The sequence below is a fragment of the Lonchura striata genome, chromosome 2, assembly GCF_046129695.1.
Source record: "Lonchura striata isolate bLonStr1 chromosome 2, bLonStr1.mat, whole genome shotgun sequence".
Taxonomy (NCBI): Eukaryota; Metazoa; Chordata; class Aves; order Passeriformes; family Estrildidae; genus Lonchura; species Lonchura striata.
Genome location: NC_134604.1, coordinates 28,293,612 through 28,315,119, shown reverse-complemented (window position 1 = coordinate 28,315,119; position 21,508 = coordinate 28,293,612). Strand labels below are relative to the sequence as shown.

Below are 21,508 nucleotides of genomic sequence, written 5' to 3'. Positions count from 1 at the left end.
TCTCACAGCACATCACAGCCTGAGACACACTGCTCCGTGGAATTCTACTCTATTTGAGCACGAGAGTCATGATTCATTATGCCCCCAAGTGCACATTCTGCTGCTCTAACTGCCCCTTTTTTCCTGCTCTGAGCATGGTTTGACATACTTTTCAGAGAGCTCTAATGACATTCTTGCCTGAGCCACTTGATCCGATTGCTGTTCCTGTGACTCCACAGAGCTACCTGTCCACATTGATTCCTTATGCCCCCATGAACAATTTAGCAGCAGTTCTGGGTGAACCGAGACTAAGTATCTACCTACTTACTCCCATATTTTTAAGTTCTGCAGTTGCACAGAGCAATGAGACCTTTTTTTCTGAAAAAAGGAAAAAAGTGTCCTACAAAACAGTGAGGAAGAAGTGCAGCTGGTACATAGGCAAAGCAATGCAACACTCACGCTCCAACAATGCTGACGCTGCCTTCCCTCTCAGGATTTCCCAGACACTTCACTCTCCCGGCTCGCTCGTAGAAAGAGGCCAGACGGGCACCGAGGTAGGCTGGATAACCACTGTCTGCAAACACCAACACACAGAGATTCAGTCAAAGGCTCCGAGTTTGAAGGGCTGCATTTACAAGACTAGACCGAGGAAAGACTACTCACCAGCTGGCATTTCAGCCAGTCGCCCTGAGATTTCCCTGAGGGCCTCAGCCCATCGGGAAGTAGAGTCTGCCATCATACTGACATGGTAGCCCATATCCCGGAAATACTCAGACAGGGTAATTCCTGTAACAAAAACAGGGTGCTGCAGGATACAGTGCAGAAAGGAATTCTATGCTTATATATCATCATAAGTATGTAAATAAACTAAATTATTTGAGTTTACATTTTGATGAAAATAGACAACAGAAGTAACTCTTTCTTCCTGCTTTTGTCTCCACTGTCTTTTTTTTTTTTGCTGTTGCTGTTTATTTCTTCTCACTCACCTCATTTTTGTTTATGAACCACTCAGATTCATCTTACATTCACATGTATTTCTTTGAAGAGACACTGCAATGTCACTGATGCTACTCTTTCTCTCACTGAAATCATGAACAAAGACTCCTCTTACTGTAAAATGTCTCCTTCCCTTTCAAACCACCAGAATACAAGAGTGAGAAAAAGTCGTGTTTTATTTGAATTATCTGACAACTGTTTATAAAGAAGAACTTAAAAAAAGCCTTTAAGAGGCTGCAAAAGAAAGATTAATCTGCCAACTTGAAGAATACTATTCCTGTCCATTAAGTGGCTGTACTTGTCAGCAGAAAGCTAGTCAAAACCTAAAGCCTAAAGAATTAACACATGCAGAAAACCTACACAAGTCCTGGCACAGTAAATTACCATATAAACAAAATTTACTCAATATTCAGAAATGGCAATTATATGCAAGCAAGTCAGATTCAATTAAGATACTAAGACTTGGTGCAGGCAAGGTCTGAAAGGGTTTACTTCTGAAATTAGACAGGCTTCTAGATATGGTCATCCCAGGAACTGAAAATGCTCGAGTATGATGACTTGCTTTATTCAGACAACTTTCTCTATCCTCTTATAAATCTTACCAGTATAGATGGAGGCTTCTCTGGCAGCCACAGGCATGTTGGAAGTATTTGCTACCAGAGCTGTTCTCTTCATGATGCTTTCTACCTTGCCATCAACTTCCATTGTTAACTAAAATGCAAGAAAGGGAAAAACACCCAAACTGTAACAGTAGCAAGTTCTTTTGTTAATTATTTGCTGCTTGGGTTTTTTTTACTGTTTTACTTGCCTTGCGTCAGGATACTCTCCTCACAGCTATTCTACCAAGAGCAGAGATGAGATCAAAATTTTAGGACATGCTGGTTTGTCTTTCAGACTGCACACAGCTTAATTTTTTAGTGTACATGCTTCAGCCTCACCTCATTTTCTGCAACTGTCAAATCCCTGTTGATCCCATTCAAATAAGTAATGACAAACCCACTGCACAAGGAAGCCCATTGTCCTCTCTCAGATGTCCAGGCTGAAAGAGCTAAAAATTCTTAGCCTGTTGTCATAAGGTCATTATGCATCAGAGAGGTTTTTTCCCCCATATACAAGAAGCCAAGTTAGTATTTGACAACTGGACATAAAAGCACATTTTTAACCTCAGTGAAGCCTTACAAGCAGCTGAACAACAGAATGAACTTCCTGATATTTGTGTAGAATTCCATTTATGAATACCCTGGGTTTTACCTTCTTCAAGGCTACCTCAGCTTGACTCTCCCACCTTGTCACCAATGAACACACCTTTTAGCCCTTATTTCTGACAGTGAAGTTTCTACCTGACAGCTCATACTAGCTGACCCTGGCACAACAACTTCACTAAAACACAGTAACAGGTACAAGGATTGGTAAATCTGTTGCCTGGTTGTAGTTGGGGTTTTTTGTTTTGTTTTAGTTTTATTAACAAGGTACTTTCTACTTCATTCAAAAGGTATGCCAAAGCTTAACATGCCAAACTAATTCTAGTAACTGTATCACCACCCTGCAACTTGTAAATGGATGCTGCATTTTCTATGCACGGTCAAGTTAAGAGACGTGACCAATGACAGGTGAGATACTTAAAACTGTGCTAAATTCTTCTCTCACATTCATTCTGGCTTTATTTTAAACAACTTAGAAGGTACACCTGAAAACTAGTCCAGATGTTTAGTGAGGGGCCACTGAAATAACTCTTGAACAAGCCAAATGGGGTTTTTGCCAGAGCTTCGTGTCAGGCAGGATGATCTTTTCAAGTCATTCTACCAACATGTAGATATTACATGGTTACAGTACCAGTGTGATAGCAAGTCTTCCCAGGAAAGGTTTACTCTCCATGAAATCTCCATACTAACCTCAGGGAAATCTCTCAGTACTTCAGACATTTCATTTCCTCGTTCTCCACAGCCTACATAAATGATGACATCACTGTTGGAGTACTTTGAAAGAGACTGTGAGATCACAGTCTTTCCACAACCAAATGCCCCAGGAATCGCTGTTGTACCCCCTTGTACACACCTGAGTAAAGAAAAAGGACTCTGATTTGCAAGGAAGTAAAAAACAGCTCTTTCCCATCTTAGAATGTATTTTCCACTAGAACTCCCTCATCAAAAGCAGAATGACAGGAGTCACATTCAGTGATCTAGGTGAGAAACACAGCGGTATTTCACTACACCAAAAAACTGAAGGATCAAATCACCCTTTTCTTCTCCTGTCCTTGAAGTATGTGACTTATGCTGATACAACAGCATGACTTCTGGGCTTGAGACATAGCAGTTTTCACAGCTGGAAGCAGTAATGGAATGGAAATGCTAAGAAAAGAACAACTGTACTTAGCTGTGCGTTATAGAATAAGCAGCACAATATTTCAGGACTAAAATAACTAAATTCAGTGTCTTAGAAGTTCGCTGCTTAAATGAGCAGTTTGTGTTACAGTAAAGTGCAACAGTTTTCCTAAGTGGCAACCTCAAAATCATTGGAAACTACACATCCTCAAGACCATGGAAAGGTATCCTACTCATGCATCCAAATGAAGATAGCAAGCTTGAAAGTTCTAGTCTTTCTGCAGATGTGACGTGGTTACATTAAGTTTATGCATGTCCAGTTTTTTCTAGATTAATGCACTAGAACAGTTAAACTTCCTTTTGTTAAACTTCCTTTTTCCACTAGTGGGTTCACCTGCCAAATAAATACAAGAAGTTCAGCTAAATATTTTTTTAAGATTATGCTGTGACACATGGTGAAAGCTTACCTTTAAAAAAACCTAATGCGCTAAGGCCTCTTCCCTCTGCTTCACCCTAAGAGAGAGATTTCTTGCACAGTAGAAAATAAAAGTACTTACGGGAAGAGGGCATCCAGGACTCGTTGGCCAGTTAATAAAGGATGATTGGCTGGTAACTTCTCAGTAACAGGACGGACTTGGCGTACAGGCCACACCTGCACCATGGTGAACTTCTCCTTTACACCTTCAAACTCCAGCTCTAACACAACATCCTAACAGAAAGACAAGTGAAGTAAGCAAACAGCTGCCCGCTGGACCAGCACATAAAGTCTCAATTTAACTGCTCTGCACAGGCCTTTGGTAACACCACAGAGCTCTTAGAACGTCAACGTGCAATCATCACCTCCTGAGGGAAGGCTCTTTCTCATATTTACAAGTCTATTGGGGGAAAACAGAGCAAGATACAGCATACATTAAAAATATGCTTTTGAAGAGCAAGTGAATTTTACATATTCATAAAATATTGCAGATCCTCACAGAGGTCATCAAACATGGCACAGTGAAGTGCCATTGGGAAACCATATACATAGAAAATAGCTGCACAAAATAATAATGCAACCCCTGCAGGCAGGGTAGCAGAAGTGATCATTAACTCAGATACCTTGTGCATGAAACACTTTAGTTGGCCTCATGCAGAACAGAAAGAGTACATCAACCTTGTAAAAGAGACATGAAATATACCAGCAACTGCTGCTTCAGAGACTTACTGAAGTGTCATAGTTTCCTGGAGGAGCAATGTATGTAACTGTACCCCTATTCCGTGGGGGCAGCATGATTTTATGTTTGATCAGGGAGTTTTCATTCACCACACCATAAATATCTCCACCAGTGATGTGGCTGCCAACCTAAAATCAGAACAGGTCTATTAGTAATAACTCTTAAAAAAGAACCTCAACAAACTGTAAAAAATACTACAGCTATTAAGTCTAGCACTGTGATTACCCCTTTTAAAATTCCTTGTTACAGCACAGTAGCTCATTTACATAACTCATTACTCCAACAGCATTGCTAGCAACACTGCCTATGCTGAAGTGCCTTTCAAGGCTCAGACAGGAGCAATTATTAACAGACAAAAGAAATTTTCCTCATTTCTTTTCCACCTCTCAACCTAATGTGCTGAGAAAGGATAAAATATGCTAACCTGCAGGGTTGGAAAAAAGATGCTGCAAAGGGCTAAAGCCATGACATTTTCCAGCTCTAAGGCTACCTTCACCATTTGCAAAATGTATGCTGCAGTCATTCTTTTAGCTCAGGTAACACCTGCTCCTGCTAACGCTTACTGCAATTGCACAAGTTTCTCTATGGTTTGGTAAATACATCAAAACTCTGTAAATTTCTCATATGCAGCAGCAACACACCATAAGTTGTATCAAGTAAGTTTTGGTGATCCCCATCCAGTCTCATACATCACTACCAACTCCTAGCACTCCTTCTTGCAAACTTCAATAAATGCAGTATTAACCACAGGTCCCAGCAGTCACAGACTTAGCACACTGCTCCAGACCTAAGCTCTGGGGTAGAGGAGCAAGAGGGAAACCCAGGATTGTCAGAACCTACCCGCAGATTTTTGGAAGGTGTGAAGTCCCATTTGACATCTCGGCTCAAAGCTGACACGTTGACACCTCTAGGGATATAGATACTTTTGGTCAGTGTGCTGATGTCTGAGAGAGGTCTCTGGATACCATCAAAAATAGCTCCCATTATGCCAGGCCCCAGTTCCACGGATAGGGGCTTCCCAGTACGGAGAACAGGATCTCCTACAGAGACACCAGCTAAAGATTTGCTGAGGAAAAGTTCACCCAGAACAAGGGAAAGAAACCAGGCAGAAGTCATGAGGCTCACTTCATACTCTCAAACTCCTTTTCTGACTTTAAGACAATACTATTCCAATGTTACACATCACCATTTGAGAAGCATGTAGGCTTTATACTAAATTCTGAATTTGCTCAAACAGCAAAGTTCACCATCCTCTAGAGAGGCAAAGTAGTGACAAATATTCTACTTTATGATCATGTATTCAAGTCAACTGTTGTTGGCAACTAATGTCAACTAATACGGATGAGTTCACTGGAGTGCCAGGCAGTGAGATGACAAAACATCACACATTTCTTACATCTTCAAACCTAGAAAACAGATTAGGCTGTTTAAGTCAGATAATGTAATGAAATAAGGCATTTTTCACTTCAGAATTTGTTTAGAGAGCACAACTCTTTTGATCTTGAGCTTTGCAGAGCTTTTTTCAACAGCAGCCTAATTTTAAAAGGACTTTGTCTAAGACTAGCACTATTGTCCTCCCATCTTGTATCAAGTTGTCAGGTCTGTGCACTACTTAAGCTCCAAAGATGCACAGTGGACTTTTCTCTGCAAAGGGCCAACACCTTGGCAGAAGGGCCTGCTAGAATACAAAAGAAACCTCCAAAACTTAGACAAACTCAGTTTAATACAAGTTGACTTTGGTGAGGCCTATGACCAAGTTTCCTCTCAAGAGGACATTAAAAGTAAACTATACTCAAACTTGCTCCTTGTACTGATGGAAAGCTACTTGATACTGTTACAATGATGCCATCTAAAATGATAGATTATTAGGCAGAGACAGGACCTAGTCAGCAGTCTGCCAGCAAGCTCCTCAGAACCAAGCTTTGGGAGCCAGCAGAGCCTTTTTCCTAGGCTCTACAACTACACACAGCCCCCTTGGGATGGGGAAAGAGGCCTGGCTTCAAGTTTTATGACTTCTTTTCTGACATTCTCTCATATATATATATATGTAATAAAAAATACATTTTAAATTGCCTAGCTTTTAGAATATATGCTGCATCATAGTTGGACCAAGATACTGTAAGCCTACTGCAGAAGAAAAGGTGTAATCTATTATGCTTGGCAAAATACTCTGTCCAGAAAAAGGCATCCTGCCCACTTCACATTTCTTATTTAAGCATTATACAGTTATCAAAAGCAAAGAAAAAGATGCATCAAATATTGCTTAGTCTTGCAATTTATGGTTGACACTTGTCAACTGCCTTAACAAAGAGGCATTAAAATGCACTTGAATTCTAAGATACACTTTGATTTCCAGTCAAAGAAAGTGTCCTCGCTACATAGCCACACAAAGTAAGATTCACCTCAAAACCATCAAAACTTACAAAACACATGCAGAACAGATGTCCTGCCAGAATCCAAAGTATCTGGCAGCCCAGAGGGAGCAGTGGAAAGGATACAAGTTTCCTCATACACCTGGACAGTGGCCAGATCCCCTTCCAGCCGGATGATCTCCCCCACCAGTTCGCTGTGTCCCACTCGTACCAGCTCATACATGGCAGCACCTGCCATGTTGCAGGCTGTGACCACTGCAAAAGACAGGCACACAGGCGAGTTATTTTTCCTGCAGCTCAGGAAATGTACCCATCTGTAACAACTGCACAGCATAAACCTGGTATTCACCCATATCAGACATGCTCTTGACTTCAAAAAAGGATGACACAACTCCTGATATTTCCAGTTTAAAAGTTAAAAGAATAAGTTTTCCTACAGTTTTCACTCTGTCCTTTATCCAGAATAAGAGGACACTATGAGAATGTAGCATTTCACAGGACAATTCAGGCCATAATTTCTCTTATCTGTCTTGACAGATTGCAAACGTTGAGGGTGTGAGATGCTGTAAACTTTGACAAACAAGTTTTATAGGTACTTCTCCCTTGCAGTGAGCTGGCCCATATTCTCATCTGACTGAGTTAAAACACACAAGAAAATGCCAGAACTCACCCAATGCCTGGTAGTTACATAAACCTTTGGTTGGGGGCCAGCATTTTCTGTTTACCTTGGTAGCGTCTGGATGCTGGCATAAACATGGATAGATCAAGCCAAGGCACCTGCTAAATACCCTTGCATCTAAAGTGATGCTTAGAAAGCTTTAAAGAAAACACTATTTTTTGCTTTATTTTGTAGAAAAGCAATGTCTATCTTAGGGCACTTAAATGAACTTTCAACAGATGAAGATTGTTGCGCAGAATGTTTTGGGCCTGAAACTTCATGCTGCTTTGAGTTAGATTTCAACAGGTCATATATGGAGTCCTGGCTGCTTTAGAACAAAATCTATTATATCTTGCATACTGTGATCAGAGTAATGCATGTAAGATTCACATATTTACAGAAAAACACATGTTCCACTTCTTGGGAAAGGATACTGTGTCAGTGTAAAATTGTTTTTAAGTACCACCTCTGCAGTTACAGAATTTGCAGTGAAAAAACTTGTGCCTATTTAGGTAGGGAATTTCTTATTCATCAAACACATTGCATTAACAAAAATACTTGCTGTCTTCTGTTCTCATATTCTCATCCTTTCCTTCAGCTCTTGAAGAGAATGCAGGGGGAGCAGAAAAGCCAGTAGAGTCTGCATGTATTCAAAAGCTGTTCCTATTAGAGCCTAAACTATTTCAGCTGATAAAGATGAAGGAGGAGTCCTCCTTCTCCCAGCTGCACTATTGCCACATTCTATCACCTTGCCTGAGTCTTGTGGCTCCTTGCTGAGCTCCCCTAGCCCATGGTGCAGTAAACAGTACAGCTTGACACTGACAGGGACTGAGGATCTCAGAAAGCACAGGAACAAACTTTCAGTGAGAACAGACTATTTATTCCACACCCTTTTAGAGAAGCTTAGCACCCTGGGTCCTGCAGATTTCCAACCAAGGGGCTTTTTCTCATATAGGAAGCTTACCTTTTGTTACTATTATTGGTTTTTTATTCAACTGCCTGCTTCCACTCATTAAATTTTTAAAAACGGTTAATTAATAGTAACACCTTTTTAGCAGTTTTTTAATAGTTTGTGAGACTACAAATCAGTGCTACTTCTTGAAGTCCCCCACAAAAAAAAAAAAAAAAAAAAAAAAGATGAAAAACATCACCCAGAGCTCTTTTATACTTCTCTGCTTTCAAGTGAAGATTAACAAAATCCTAGATAAAACAAAATGTATGGACTTCCTTTACAAAATAATACTTACCAGGTCCTGAGACTCCATAAACATAGCCAACAAAAGCCTCTCTGTCCTCATCACGAATTTTGGGGAGTTTGGAGAAGTCCATTTTGCCTGTTCAACTGAACAAAAGACAAAAGAGTCAGTCTTGAAGAACACACACATGTACTAAGTTCTTCCTCTTCCCTCTGCTCTCATTTACTTTCAGTTAAAAAGAACTCTGAACTCATAGCATGAAGCACTTTAGCCTTAAGCACTTTCAACTGATTTTAAAGCTGTAAAAAGTGAAAAGGTAACTGATTTAAACAAACACAAGATCTGAGATTTCTTATTGAGGAACACAGGGGTAGAATATCACTCCATAACACGCTCCACAGAATGCTACTGAATGAAAAAGATGCAGTGCAACAATGTCCTAACACTGTTACACTGTTTTTAAAGCTTGGTAATAGGATATTTAAATAAGAGAAAATCTCTTTTGTATTCCACATCTCATTACCCTCCTTCAAAATATGGAGTCTTCCATGATTCTTAGTGAGCAAGAGAATGTTCTGGGTCTGCTTTACTGCCACTAGTCTCTAAAATGCAATACTACAAATATTAATTGTGAAAATTCAATTTTTGCAATCTTAAGGTGTTGAATCAGACTATATAGAGGAAGAAACACAGATTTTCAGAAGCACCAGCACACAAACATGTGAATCCTTTCTGTGTCTCATTGCTACATACTACCCAGTCTTTGCTCTCAGTGAAACCCACAGAGCATTACAGAAGAATTGTGCTGAAAAATGGTCAAAAGCTTCAGCTTGCAACAGATAAACAACTGGCTGCCATCTCTTGCCAGTTAACTGTTTAGCAAGTCTAAACAACTGGCCCTGGAAAAGCTGTTTTATCAGCAGACTTCCTCCATCCCTGTTTGTCCTGTGCCTGACAGTTGGGCTGTCCTGCTTCCGGGGCGGATCAGAGGATTTCATGGTTTTGCTTTGTGAGCCCTTCTCATGCTGTGTGTTACCTTGGAAACTGACGGGTCTTGGAGAACTGTAAGGCCACATTCTTCCCTCTTAGGAAGACACTCGTAGCTGTACAGACACCCTTAGGACACAGCACTGGTGAAAGGTGAGCTATGGCAGCTCCAGCACAGAACTCTCCTGTGCTAATCAGCAGCAAGGCCCCTGGTTCGGTGACATGAACTGGGAGATATCTGTTGACACTCACACTCAAGTCTTTGAGAGCAGCCTACTCTAACTCTTCCACAAGGCAGCAAATACAAAGGCATACTCAGGCTTAAAAACCTGCCCCATGTACAATAAGCAAGATAACTCCATTGCTACCCTTTCCACTACAATTCAAGGATACATTTTTGCCTATTCTTTGGGAGCAGTAGCTGACTTCTCTATTCTTGAAATCCTACAACTATTTTCCAGCTTTTTAATACAACAATACAAGTCCTCTGCCCCTCAGCCTCATTACTGATCTATAAATTTCAAATTGATGGCACTGCTCCTTAAGAAAAAGATCTCCTATGATTCCAAACTCTTGTTCATCCTGAAGGAATAGCTTCTCCCAGGCTCCATGTCTCTGTCAGTGTATCATGGCTGCCACTGATTTATTTCACAGCAGCCACCACAACAGCTGATCATGGCTCAGTCACCACCAGCTTGGAGCAGACCTGCTAATGGGTTTTGAGCCCAAAGGCTAAGCCAGATATCCATTAGATCACTCTATCCTCTATAGCCATAGGTTATCCTTCACACTTCCAGGTGTTTAGACCCAGGAGATAATTTTAATTTTACTGCTTTTTTTCTCAAATGCCTCCCCTGACAAATGGCAGAGGGGAAGTCCTTGCAAAGCAATCTGCAGTTCCTGAGCAGCTGGTATGAGCTGGTTCTGATCTGACTAACACAACTATCTCATCTTTTTTGCTTTTAACAACTAAAACTCAAGCAAGCACAATTGCTGTTCATACCAAATGAAGCAGCTGTTCTTATAAATACAAATTAAATATGTACTTCAATATACCATACAGAACAACATCCAGTGTCCTACAATCAACATCTCCAAGAGCACAGCAGAGTTAAACCACATTCTCATAACTGAATTAGTGACACAGCTTGGCAATTAGACAACGTCCCATATGAAAGAGTCAAATTACAAAGGCAAGGAAAAGCAGGAACACTGGGCCAGTTTCTTTAAATTAGCTTTTCTTCATAATCAAAACCTGCTTGAAGTGACTGTTCACCTTTTAGGGAGGCAAGTAAGAACCTCAGAACAGCCATTCTGCAGTTAAATGGCAACATCCTGACAGCCAGCACTTGCCTCTCCTGTTCCTGTGGCTGTTCTGCTCCTCTCTCTTCCTACAGCCACCTTTCCAAATTACTGGCCAAGCCAAGTAAAAGAGCAGGGAATTCCTCCACTAGACCACCTAGCAACATTCTCATAAACCCTGTCTACCATGATCTCTAGCATCTACCCTAACAGCTTTTAAACACAAACCTATTAGATATTTCAAGTGTAAAAGAAGGATTCGTTCTCACCTGTGTTTTACCTCCACTATTCCTCCAAATTGCAGTCTACACAAAGCCAGTGCCCACCCAGCCAGGCTTACCTCTTTTTTAAGGGGCTACATATGTCTTAACACTAAATACAAATTAAGGGAAAAAAAAAAAAAAAAAGAAGAAAAGCTGTTATTTATCACTGCATCATTTTCTTGTGTTTGTATACTAGCACTACAGATTTTCAATTTATATGGAAAAGTCCTTGAGGGCCAAAATGCTGCCTTACCTTCCTACCTTGTTAGATGCTTTCATTGCCAGTACTCAAAAAAAAATGAAATTCCCTAAAGCATATATGTACCCTAGAAAAAATGGTAGCTGACCATTTCAGAAATCTTCAGAAATTTCAGAGGCCCGAGGCCTTTGAAAGGCCTCTTGCCAACACAAGATATTAGGCACTATATGCAATTCCCTCCTACAAAAGTCCACTAGCACACCTATATAGGATATTAGCTTATTTTTAATTCCCTTATGAGTAAAGATGCATCTTGTATGCTTTACAATTTTGATCTTCCTTATCTAAAACAGTTCACCAATTGATTTCAAACATGTTCTTAAGCTCTAACAGTCATATTCTGATTAATAGTGCCAGAAATCAAAATACTGCTTGCAGCAGAACCTTCTCTGACTAATAGGTGATTTATTACACTGATTTTCAAGTCCTAATTAAACATGAAAGAGCCTATAACCTGAGCTTTCTATCTTGGTTTCTCCCCAGAACAGTAATCTGGTTACACAGTAGCCCCAAAAATGTAACTGCCCTGCTCTCTATGTTAGAGAAACCCGTTTTGCTTCACTGTTCCTGGGTTTTGCATCTAACATTTGATCAGACGCAGAATTTACACAACAAATTGCCTTAACACAAAGAGTTTTTCCAAATTCAGACTCCAGTGAGATTTTTAGAAGGAGCCTTCTCGCAGCAAGGAAGAAAATTGATGACAATTTTATCACATAAACACAGTTCCTTACCTTATTTTGCAGAAGCAGGGAGTACCAAAAACCCACAGGCCCAATTCAAAAGCTAGAATTCAGCAGTGAAGCATCACCACTTGTGAAATATTCGTCCTTCTAGTGCCCCTACACAGAGGGATGAGAAAGCTGCTGCAGAGGGGAACGAAATTTCTGACACACAGCAGAGGCACAACCACCTGACTTGATGAGTCATCAGTCTCTCTCTCCCTCTCCCACCAGCACCGAGGAATGCCGCAATAGCAATTCCAGCCACCTCGAGCCCAGCTGAACTCCCATCTCTGCTCTCCCTACCGCACAGGACCCAGCAGAAGAAATCAAAATGCTTCTGCATTTGCATTAAGGGCCTCCTACAAAGCCAGGAATTCCAATGTCCCGAGCGGTGCATACAACTGTACAAAAATCCTTGAAAGAGGTGCATGTTTTCTGCTGGGATCTGTTCACCTGTCTATTACACCTGTAATAGGTGTAATAGGCAGGTGAACAGATGTAATGCAGCCATGTCAGTGTGCGCTCTGCTCTGGAAGAGCTTAACAGAACAACTGTTTAACAACAGACTGCACAGGGAGGCGCTGAGCACACTGCAATACTAATTGCTTGAGCAGGTTGAACAGTATTGATTGCTTCTAGGAGTGTTATGGGGCTTCCTTACACTCGGAAGCCCCTCCCCTGGCCAGCAGAAGCACTAAGGCAATTGCAGAACATCCAACACCTCAACAATGCTGTGAGAGACACAGCACCCAGAGAGCTGTGCCACTGAGTGACAGCTGCTGGAATCTGTTTTCAGAGATCGACAGGCACTGCCCCATATGCTGGACAGAAGATGGGCAGTGTGATTTCTCCCGAAGAACCTGCACAAAGCTGAAGAGCTCCCTGCAGTCTTCACAACTTCTCAAGTCTATCTTTGTAAATTCTAGGATTACCAACACTTCAAATTGCCACAAAAGCCTAGACATTAACCACAACTGTAGAGAAGAGCACAGTATCAGTCATTTGGAAGCAGCAGCATTACATCAGTAAGTCATCAATGGTAGGAATCATTCTGCTGAAATAACTTTAACTTGAAGGTCATAGATTTTAGTGTCTGAAACAGACTAATGTGGTTTGACTTCCAAGGCTAGAAAAATAAGAGTCAGAATATAAGCCCTTTCATTTGATATCCAGGAAAGCTTAATAGGCATAAACAGTAAAACATAGCCAAACAGTTTTCCAAAGAAAATAATATCTCCTCCTCTTCTTAGTAAAAACCTAGACATTACGGAATAATAAAGATCACCACCTACACTGGACAATTAGCTTAGTGTCACATTGGAGTGATGCTCAAGGCTGCTGACATGCACCTTGTTCACCTGAACACTCTGGGCACAGTGCATAAATCCCAGTGTCCAGCTGCACTGAGAAGATCTGTTGCAAGGGCCTCATAACCAGAAAATCACTGCCATAGATTTCCTGTAACTAGGACAGTTTAAACTTCCTCTTCTAACAGATGATATATTTGGAGGAAGTATTAAAAAAAAAAAATACAGTGCCTGAATTACTAGACAAATGCAGAAGTTTGGCAGCATTTTCATATCTAGAATTTGTCCCACAAAAAACAACATGCCCAGAAATCTAACACAGGTCACTGGGAAAGGAAGCCCAACGGTATTCTCAGGAAACCTGCTCCTTCACAGTATGCAGAGTTATAATTTTACTATAAGACAGCAGGGGAAATTGCTCCAGATTTCTCAGTCACCAAACAACTGAATTACTGAGGTTGGGGGGCACCTCTGGCAATCATCTATTTCCAACCCCCAGCTCCAAGCAGCCTGATATGGCTGCTCAGGGCCATATCCAAATGTGTTTTGATTACCTCCAAGGATGAAGCCACTACAACTCTCTGGGCAACCTGTTCCAGTGTTCAGACACCCCTGCAGTAAAATTGTTTTCCTATGTTTAAAGGGAATTCCCTGTATTTCAGTTTGTGCCTATTGTGTCATGTTACTTCAGCAGGTACCTTGAGAAGAGTCTGGCTCCATCATCTTTGCTCCCTCCCATCAGGTGTTTATATACTCTACAATAGGATTCTCAGAGCCTTCTCTTCCTGAGGCTATATAATCTCAGCTCTCTCATCTGTTTTTCCTACCTCTGCATGCTAAACAGTCTTTGTGGCCCTTTTCTGGATGCACACCACTAAGCCATGTCTTTCTTCTACTGGAGAACCCAGAACTAGACACAGCACTCTAAATGTGGTTTCCATCAAGTTTAGCCAAGGTGAAAAACCACCTTCCCGAACCTGTTGGCAGGATTCTTCCAAACACAGCCCAGGACAGTGCTGGCTGCCTTTGCCACAGAGGCACATGGCCAGCTGATATCTAGCTTGGGGACCCCCAGTTCTTTTCAGCACTTAGTCAGTTCTCAGCCTGTAGCAGGATATGTGGTTATTTTGCCTCAGGTGCAAGACTTGGCACTTCCCTTTGTCAAACTTCATGAGATTCTTGTCAGCCAATTTTACCAGTCCAAATCCCTCTGTATGGCAGCATAACCCTCTGCTATATCAAACACCTTCCAACCGTGTCATCTGCACTCTAATGAAACCAGGCAGGAGTCATGTCCTGTGCTCAACACAACCATGTGGCTCAGCCTTCTCATGACACAGACATTGTAAAGTGAACAGCATCAACCTTCCTGCTACAAGCTCCGAGCCAGAAAGAATTTCTTAAACTCAACAATAGGGACATTTTTCCACTTAGTTATTCATACAATTTCAGTTGGCACAGGGCAGTTTGAGGCCATCTCTGCTCTAGATAAATCCAGAACCTGCCTGAGTGATGCTCAGCCACATACTGTGGATCCATGTGCAACCCTACAAGACTATTTATCTTTCACATAACTTGTTCCTTGGGGTCTTATAAGCCCCCTCCTCCCTCTCAAATGAAGCTTGCTTTGCTCAGCACACGTACACATAATCCATGTGTATTCAGGGAAAGAGAATTATGCTGCCACTGTCATTGCAGCACATGATGGCTACAAAGTGAGACCATGCAACACTGAATTAATGAAGTCCACCACAAGCTCCTACTGTCCTCTTCCTAAAAACAGATAGGGACTTAGCTGTGGGCATGCCAATACATACAAGTTTGATACTTCAAATAAACATCATGTCCTGCACACAAGCTAAAGATGTAACAATATATTTATATTTGATACATATATACAACATAAAGTATATATTCCTAAAGCAAGGGTGTGAAGTCTGCCCATGCAAGATGTACCACCACTACAAGTTGTTACTCAAGCACCCAAGCTTTTATTCAGCAGCTTGGGAAATTCTTTTAGTTAGCCCAGAACAATACTAGAACAAAGCTGTTTGAACAAGACTAAGAAGTCAGTAGCTAAAATAAAACTAGATAGAAAGGCTGGCAAGGTGTTCATTGCATAACTACTTTGACCCACTGAAGATCTGATCAGCTCAGTAGATAAGCAGCCTTCAAACATCAAAGGCAGCAATCATGCTATATCTAGAAGTGATAAAGATCCTAGCTAAATCCATTAAAATACTCCTATTACTAGAGAAAACCACACTGCCCATGTGAAAAAATGTTCATCAACTGACTCATATGCTAGTTTTCCACAATAGGGTTTTCCATACCAATTCTTTCCTCTCAGCTGAGGCTTCTCCAGAGGAGGAGATTGATGAGTCGCTCCTTAGTTCTTGCTACATTGCTTCACAATTTTATTACTGTGAAAAATTTGACATTCCTTTCAGCCTGCTACACATTCTGCCCTTTGGATTGGTAGACTTTCACACAAAAGAAAGATCTAACACAACTGAAATCCAAACCATACTACAGAACACTAATACAAAATTAATTTCTGTGTTCTGCAGTGACCGCCTTTTCTTATCCTGATCCAGTCATCTAGCTGCTAGAGCTGAAAAGTTCTGCAGCCATCTGTTCAGTGCAATGCTCAGTCATCTCCTCTAGATGAACAGTTTTCATTAACCTCACTAACACTACTGCTAAACTAAAATCTACCCTACCTTTTATTAAGTAAAAGTCACTTAATTGTCAGGTGTATCTGGCGCTGGTATACTTGAAGTACTTTTTGATGGTCTAACCTTTAAGATGACAAACATTAAAATGAAATGAATACGTAGCTGTAAGCAACTATAACAGCAAAATTTACTACAGTTCAGCAGAGTGACTTCTGAAGAGTTGAAGATCTTACCTCACCAGACAAAACAACTGTTACTGGATTTTTAAATCAGGCTCAGTTTTACATACAGAATCACATGAGTTGTTTGGGCTCATTAAAACACAGTGTCTCCTCTATAATCCTCACTCTACTGCCTAACCCCTTATCCCCAGGTGTAATGGCTAAAATACTGAGCATGAGTTTGGAATAAGCATTTCATCATTACACGTTTAAAGTTTCAGGTCACCTTTAAAGTTAGGATATTATGGAATCTTCAGTTTATTATGCAAGGTATTTGACAGCTAGTTTGAAGAGCTGAACCAGGAGTAAGTCTACATGAAAGTCTTGGAGAAAGATCCAACATCCCTAGCAGACAGAAGTACTCTTTTATAGCACCTTTGGTATAATGAAACACCTGGTTGGAATCACAGCACAACTATTGGCACTGGATTCCAGAAAAAGGAAATTCAGTCAAGGTTGACTCTCCGTAATGAAAAACTGCATCTTTATGTTTTAAAGCAAGTTAAGCTCCATTTGGAAATTTTATGTTCAAATAAAATAATACCTGAAGTATTTACAGATTCTTTAGAACAGCCAGAGGCCTTCCAACATATTAGATTTTACCTTTGTTTAACCTACATATTGTGGTGGTTGTCTGAATATCTACCAGCTCATGCAAATTTATCCCAGGATAACAAAACCCTTAAAATTTAAAGGATCTATAGGCAATTCATGTAATAGAATTGCTTACTTAGCCATCTTTACCAATATAGTGTGCAGTTAGTCTGAAATACCATCTTAGGGTTTTTCTGAAGAGCTGATTTTTAAGGTCTTACTTTCAGAGTGGGAAATAAAGCAAGGATACAGTGTAACAAGAACAAGGGCCAAACATTTGCCCCACTAACTGAAATTCTTGGAAGACGCACTTTCTTTGCTCAGGTATTAAAAAACTGGCAAGTCATTCTTTAGGCTCTCAGACAAAACTTGAATACCTGTAAGCTTTTGTCCAGCTATAATAACTTATAACTATTATATAACTATAATAAGTTTCCATAAAGGCACAGCTGTCTCTCTATGGCTTTTCCCATGTCCTTTTTGTATCTCCTCACGCCCAGCCATCCCAACCACAACAGGACTGCTCTTCATGCTTAGGGCACAGAACACAGACCTGCATCACAGACATCCAAACCACCTCTGTTCTACATGAACCACCACAAACCACTTCAGTAAGCAAGCACAGCTTACAGCAGCCAAAAGATGGGACACAGCATCTTCACAGCACACATTCTGGTTTTTCTCAGGGGATACTGTCTGGCAGAAACACAGCTGGGCTGACTGGTCAGCTGAAACTCACCAGAGCACCAACATTTCAACTTGGTTATAAGAATCCTTACAAAGCAAGCACTTTTCAATTGATTAGGAAGGACAAAGATAAGGCTTTTATATTACAGAGACCCTCTAGAACACCACTTCTCTCAAGCATTTGTATCTGCAATGGGTCTATTTCCAGCAGACTTTTTAGCTCATTTACCTCTTCCATTCAATGAGTCTTGGTTAACTGGGGCAGCTTCCCATATTAGTTTTGGTCCCTGCTGATTACTTTTGATTTGAACATAACAGACTCCCCAAAATGTTGTAAACTATGACAAAATTAAAAGAGGGGCCACTGTCAGACAAATTATTTCTGAACAGAGTGAGCAGCGACACTGAATTTTATCATTACACAAGCTCAGAGGAGTAGTCCAGCTGATGAAGCAAGCAAATAAATTCAGCAGCTAAAACTGGTCTTCATCTGCCATTTGGTTAAGTGGTAGTAACAGGGTCTGTTAGACTTCCAGGATTTATCCATATACATCTTACTGGTTTTCACAGTAACTGTATCATTGCAGTAAAGCCAGGCCTTGGAAGGCAAAGTCTGTCAGAACAACCAAATCATGTATCTAAAAAGGTCAATGTTTCTGAGACATGGGAGTGTTGAACTTGAGAGCTTGACAGACACAGAAGAAATAAATGCTTGGATGAAATAAAGTAACCAACCAAAAAATATTTATAAGTGCAGAACTTAATGCCATGAGAGATGACCAAACCCAAGAATTTGGTATAAGCTTAGCTGTCCACTCACAAAGGGAAAAGTGGAGAGAGAGCATCAAAGACAAGCAAAAAGCTTTTTATACCATAAAAGATACAACAATGACAAACAGAAGATCCAGTCAAAACCAGTTTTGCATGTTGGAGATTTAGGTGATTATTGGCTTATTCTGTAGGAAAAAAAAAAGGCTGAAAAGTTTAAATTCATTCTGCTTCTTCGGCTGGAGTAGGACCCTGTTTCTCTCTGCCCAGCTGGAAGGCTAAAGAAGTCACATGTTTTAAGATGTTCAGTAAAAATGAATGAGCATGATATTCCAGTTGACTGCATGGTCTGTTTTCATTGGCCAAATTCCAGCCTAAAAAAAAAAAATCATACGGATACCATTGTTCAACAATGCCTCAGTATTTCCAAGTCTGAAATCCCCTATTTTTTAACCTACAAAACAAGCATGGAGAAAAGAATATATTTCAGGCAATGTAGCATTGGGTTGCTGCATGGTTTGCATTTTGTAGGGTTTTCTTAAAAAGAGAAAAAAACAGAGGTATTACTACTTGCTCAGACGTAGCATTCAACATTTTATGGTCAACATTAAAGTAACCAAAGAGCTCAACGAGATTATCTTGCAATCCTTTTACTCTTTCTAAAAGAGTAATTAGGAATGCAGCCATAGCTCATAAACATGCAATTTCAAAGCAAGAGGGAAACCCATCAGTAGGAACTTTCAGGGCTTGAGAACCCAAAGACAACCATTATGGCATGAAATCACAAGGGGGAATGCACAGTGCCTCTAAAAGGATCTTCAGGGGAATCATCTGGTAACCTGCTGGTCTATAGGAGCTTTGGATGACAATGTGTAACACCAGCACCATGCAAGTCTGGGAGATAAATGCATGAAGTCATCCTGGGAAAAAAATTTAGATAACAGAAGGACACTTAAGGCCCACAGCCTTCATAAATGAGGGCAAATGAGGCATAAAACTGTTAATACACACTTAGACCAAAACAAAAGCTAAATTTAAGCTAATGCTCTATAAAAATGAAGCTACACTAACCACTCATGGCTCAACCCTATTAGCACTACCTGTAGAAAATAATTCTTGATTTGGAAAACCACAAGGCAGTATTTACGGGAAACAGAGATCTTGTGTTACTATTGCAACACAAGACTGCAACCCCCCTTTGAACAGTCAGCTGATGCCAGCAGCCATTTTCCACTGTTGCCTTAATTTGTCCTTCCCTGTTCTCTCAAGCTGATGTCCATGGTGATTTAGTACTTCTCAATGTCAGACTTTGCCACCTGATCATAAAATTAAGACTAATTTTTTCCCCACATGAAAGAATAAAGCTTTTCCAGAGGATTTTGCATTACAGACTGACAGGCACAGCAAAAATAATCTGCAGTACTTTTGGTAATTCAAAGACCTGTAGATTCTGATCTCACTTCACATATTCTTACATAGAAAATAATAAAACGTAGATATTGTTACATGTTTATATTTGCTGGTCATTGAAAAGGCCTTGAAAGCACAGAGAAGCCAAACATTCAGCTGCTGCAGATCTGCACAGTGCAGAAGTCAGTATAAATACAGCACAACTTACAACATAGTGAAGATCTGCCTCAGTTACTCAAACTTCCACTTGCAAATGCCAGCTTGTATTTCGCATGTTCTTCCTAATAAATCACTTCTAGCAGTCTATCAGCAGGTTTTCCTATTTTTCCACCCCCTCTCCACTTCAGCAAGCAGAATTAGCATTTAAAATACCGTGCTAGATCAAATAGCCAGTGTACTTTGCTGAAGTATTGCATTACAATGAATAAAATGATCACCAAATTGCTTTTATGCCCAGCAGAAGAGCAAATTCTATGAGAAAAGACAGTAAAATTTCAGGAAGGAAGACTTCACTTTCTCCTAAGAAAGTAAATTACTTTGGGCAGCTGCACGGAATGGATGGATCCTGACACAAGTGTCACATACTCCAATGTGACAGCTACCTGTCACATGAACAATATCATCCAGAATCCAGCTGTGTAAGATTTTTCTCTTGCCTTTAAGTGAATGCCAAGGGTGATGTCTGAAACACCTCATCTGAGGCAAAATTTTGTCACTGGCTACAGGAATAGGAAGCACATCTGATGTGCCACCAAGATATTCAACTGCAAAGCAACAACAGGGGGGTTCTTCTGCCACGGATGGCTGCAGGGAGAAGCCCGCAGCGGAATTCCTCTTCCATAACCGCGCTGCTCTCTCTCTGCTGCGCTGCGGTCAAGGCACCGAAAGATTCAGATCCACCCACTCAAGATGGTGGGATGACCTGGCGCTGGAACCCAGCCGCTATCGCCCTGTCTCTTTTCGGTAAGGGATTCTGGCATAACCCTAAAGCATCTCACTGGGTGTCTTCGATCGAGCGCTCGGACGGTTTTTCCTTGAGGGGCTGCCTCGCTCTGCAGCTCTGCGCTCCCTGCGAAGCGGGGCCGGGAAGCGCACGGCCGGCTCCCTGCGGGCCGTGCCGCCGGGACACGGCTCCCTGCGGCCCGGCCGCCCCCCTCCCGGCTCCCGCCGCTCCGCAGCGCCGGGGCCGCGCTCCCCCTGCGAGCGGCTCCGCAGGGAGACCGCGTCCTTCCCGGGCAGGGTGCGAGCGGGGCGGAGAGCGGCGACAGCCGACCCCCCGCTCCTTTACCGCAGAGAAGGGCAGCCCCGGGCGCAGCTCGGGAGCGGCGGAGGCAGCGGTGCGAGGCAGGGGGAGAGGGGTCGGGCGTCTCACCTGGGCCGGCCCGGCGCGCCCGAATCCGCCCGAGTCCCTCCGCCGGCGGCAAAGGAGGCGCTGGATCAGCTGACGCCGGGCCCCGCGCGCATGCGCTGCGCCGCACACCGGAAGCGCCGGGCGCGAGCCCTGCCCGACTCCGGGCGGAGCTTCGCCCGCCCTGCCGGGGCCGCTGCCGCGCAGGAGCGCGCCGGGCGCG

The 21,508-nt window shown here is 41.7% G+C and overlaps 1 protein-coding gene across 2 annotated transcripts in view; it reads right to left on the bottom strand.

Annotated features, from left to right (window-relative positions):
• ATP6V1A (ATPase H+ transporting V1 subunit A) overlaps positions 1-21,442 on the bottom strand; it is a 30,566-nt gene extending 9,124 nt beyond the window's left edge. The window contains exons 1-10 of one of the 2 annotated variants that reach the window (XM_021549160.2): positions 21,310-21,442; positions 8,788-8,882; positions 7,009-7,137; positions 5,351-5,565; positions 4,501-4,638; positions 3,854-4,005; positions 2,868-3,030; positions 1,578-1,686; positions 643-765; positions 439-553 (exon numbers count right to left, since the gene is read on the bottom strand). In XM_021549160.2, the coding sequence (XP_021404835.1) occupies positions 439-553; positions 643-765; positions 1,578-1,686; positions 2,868-3,030; positions 3,854-4,005; positions 4,501-4,638; positions 5,351-5,565; positions 7,009-7,137; positions 8,788-8,869 (1,226 nt within the window). In that variant the 5' untranslated portion in view covers positions 8,870-8,882; positions 21,310-21,442. Of the gene's footprint in view, positions 1-438; positions 554-642; positions 766-1,577; positions 1,687-2,867; positions 3,031-3,853; positions 4,006-4,500; positions 4,639-5,350; positions 5,566-7,008; positions 7,138-8,787; positions 8,883-12,281; positions 12,485-21,309 lie in introns of those variants that run through there. The other variant, XM_021549161.3, reaches the window with a different exon arrangement.
• Between the last annotated feature and the right edge of the window lie 66 nt (positions 21,443-21,508).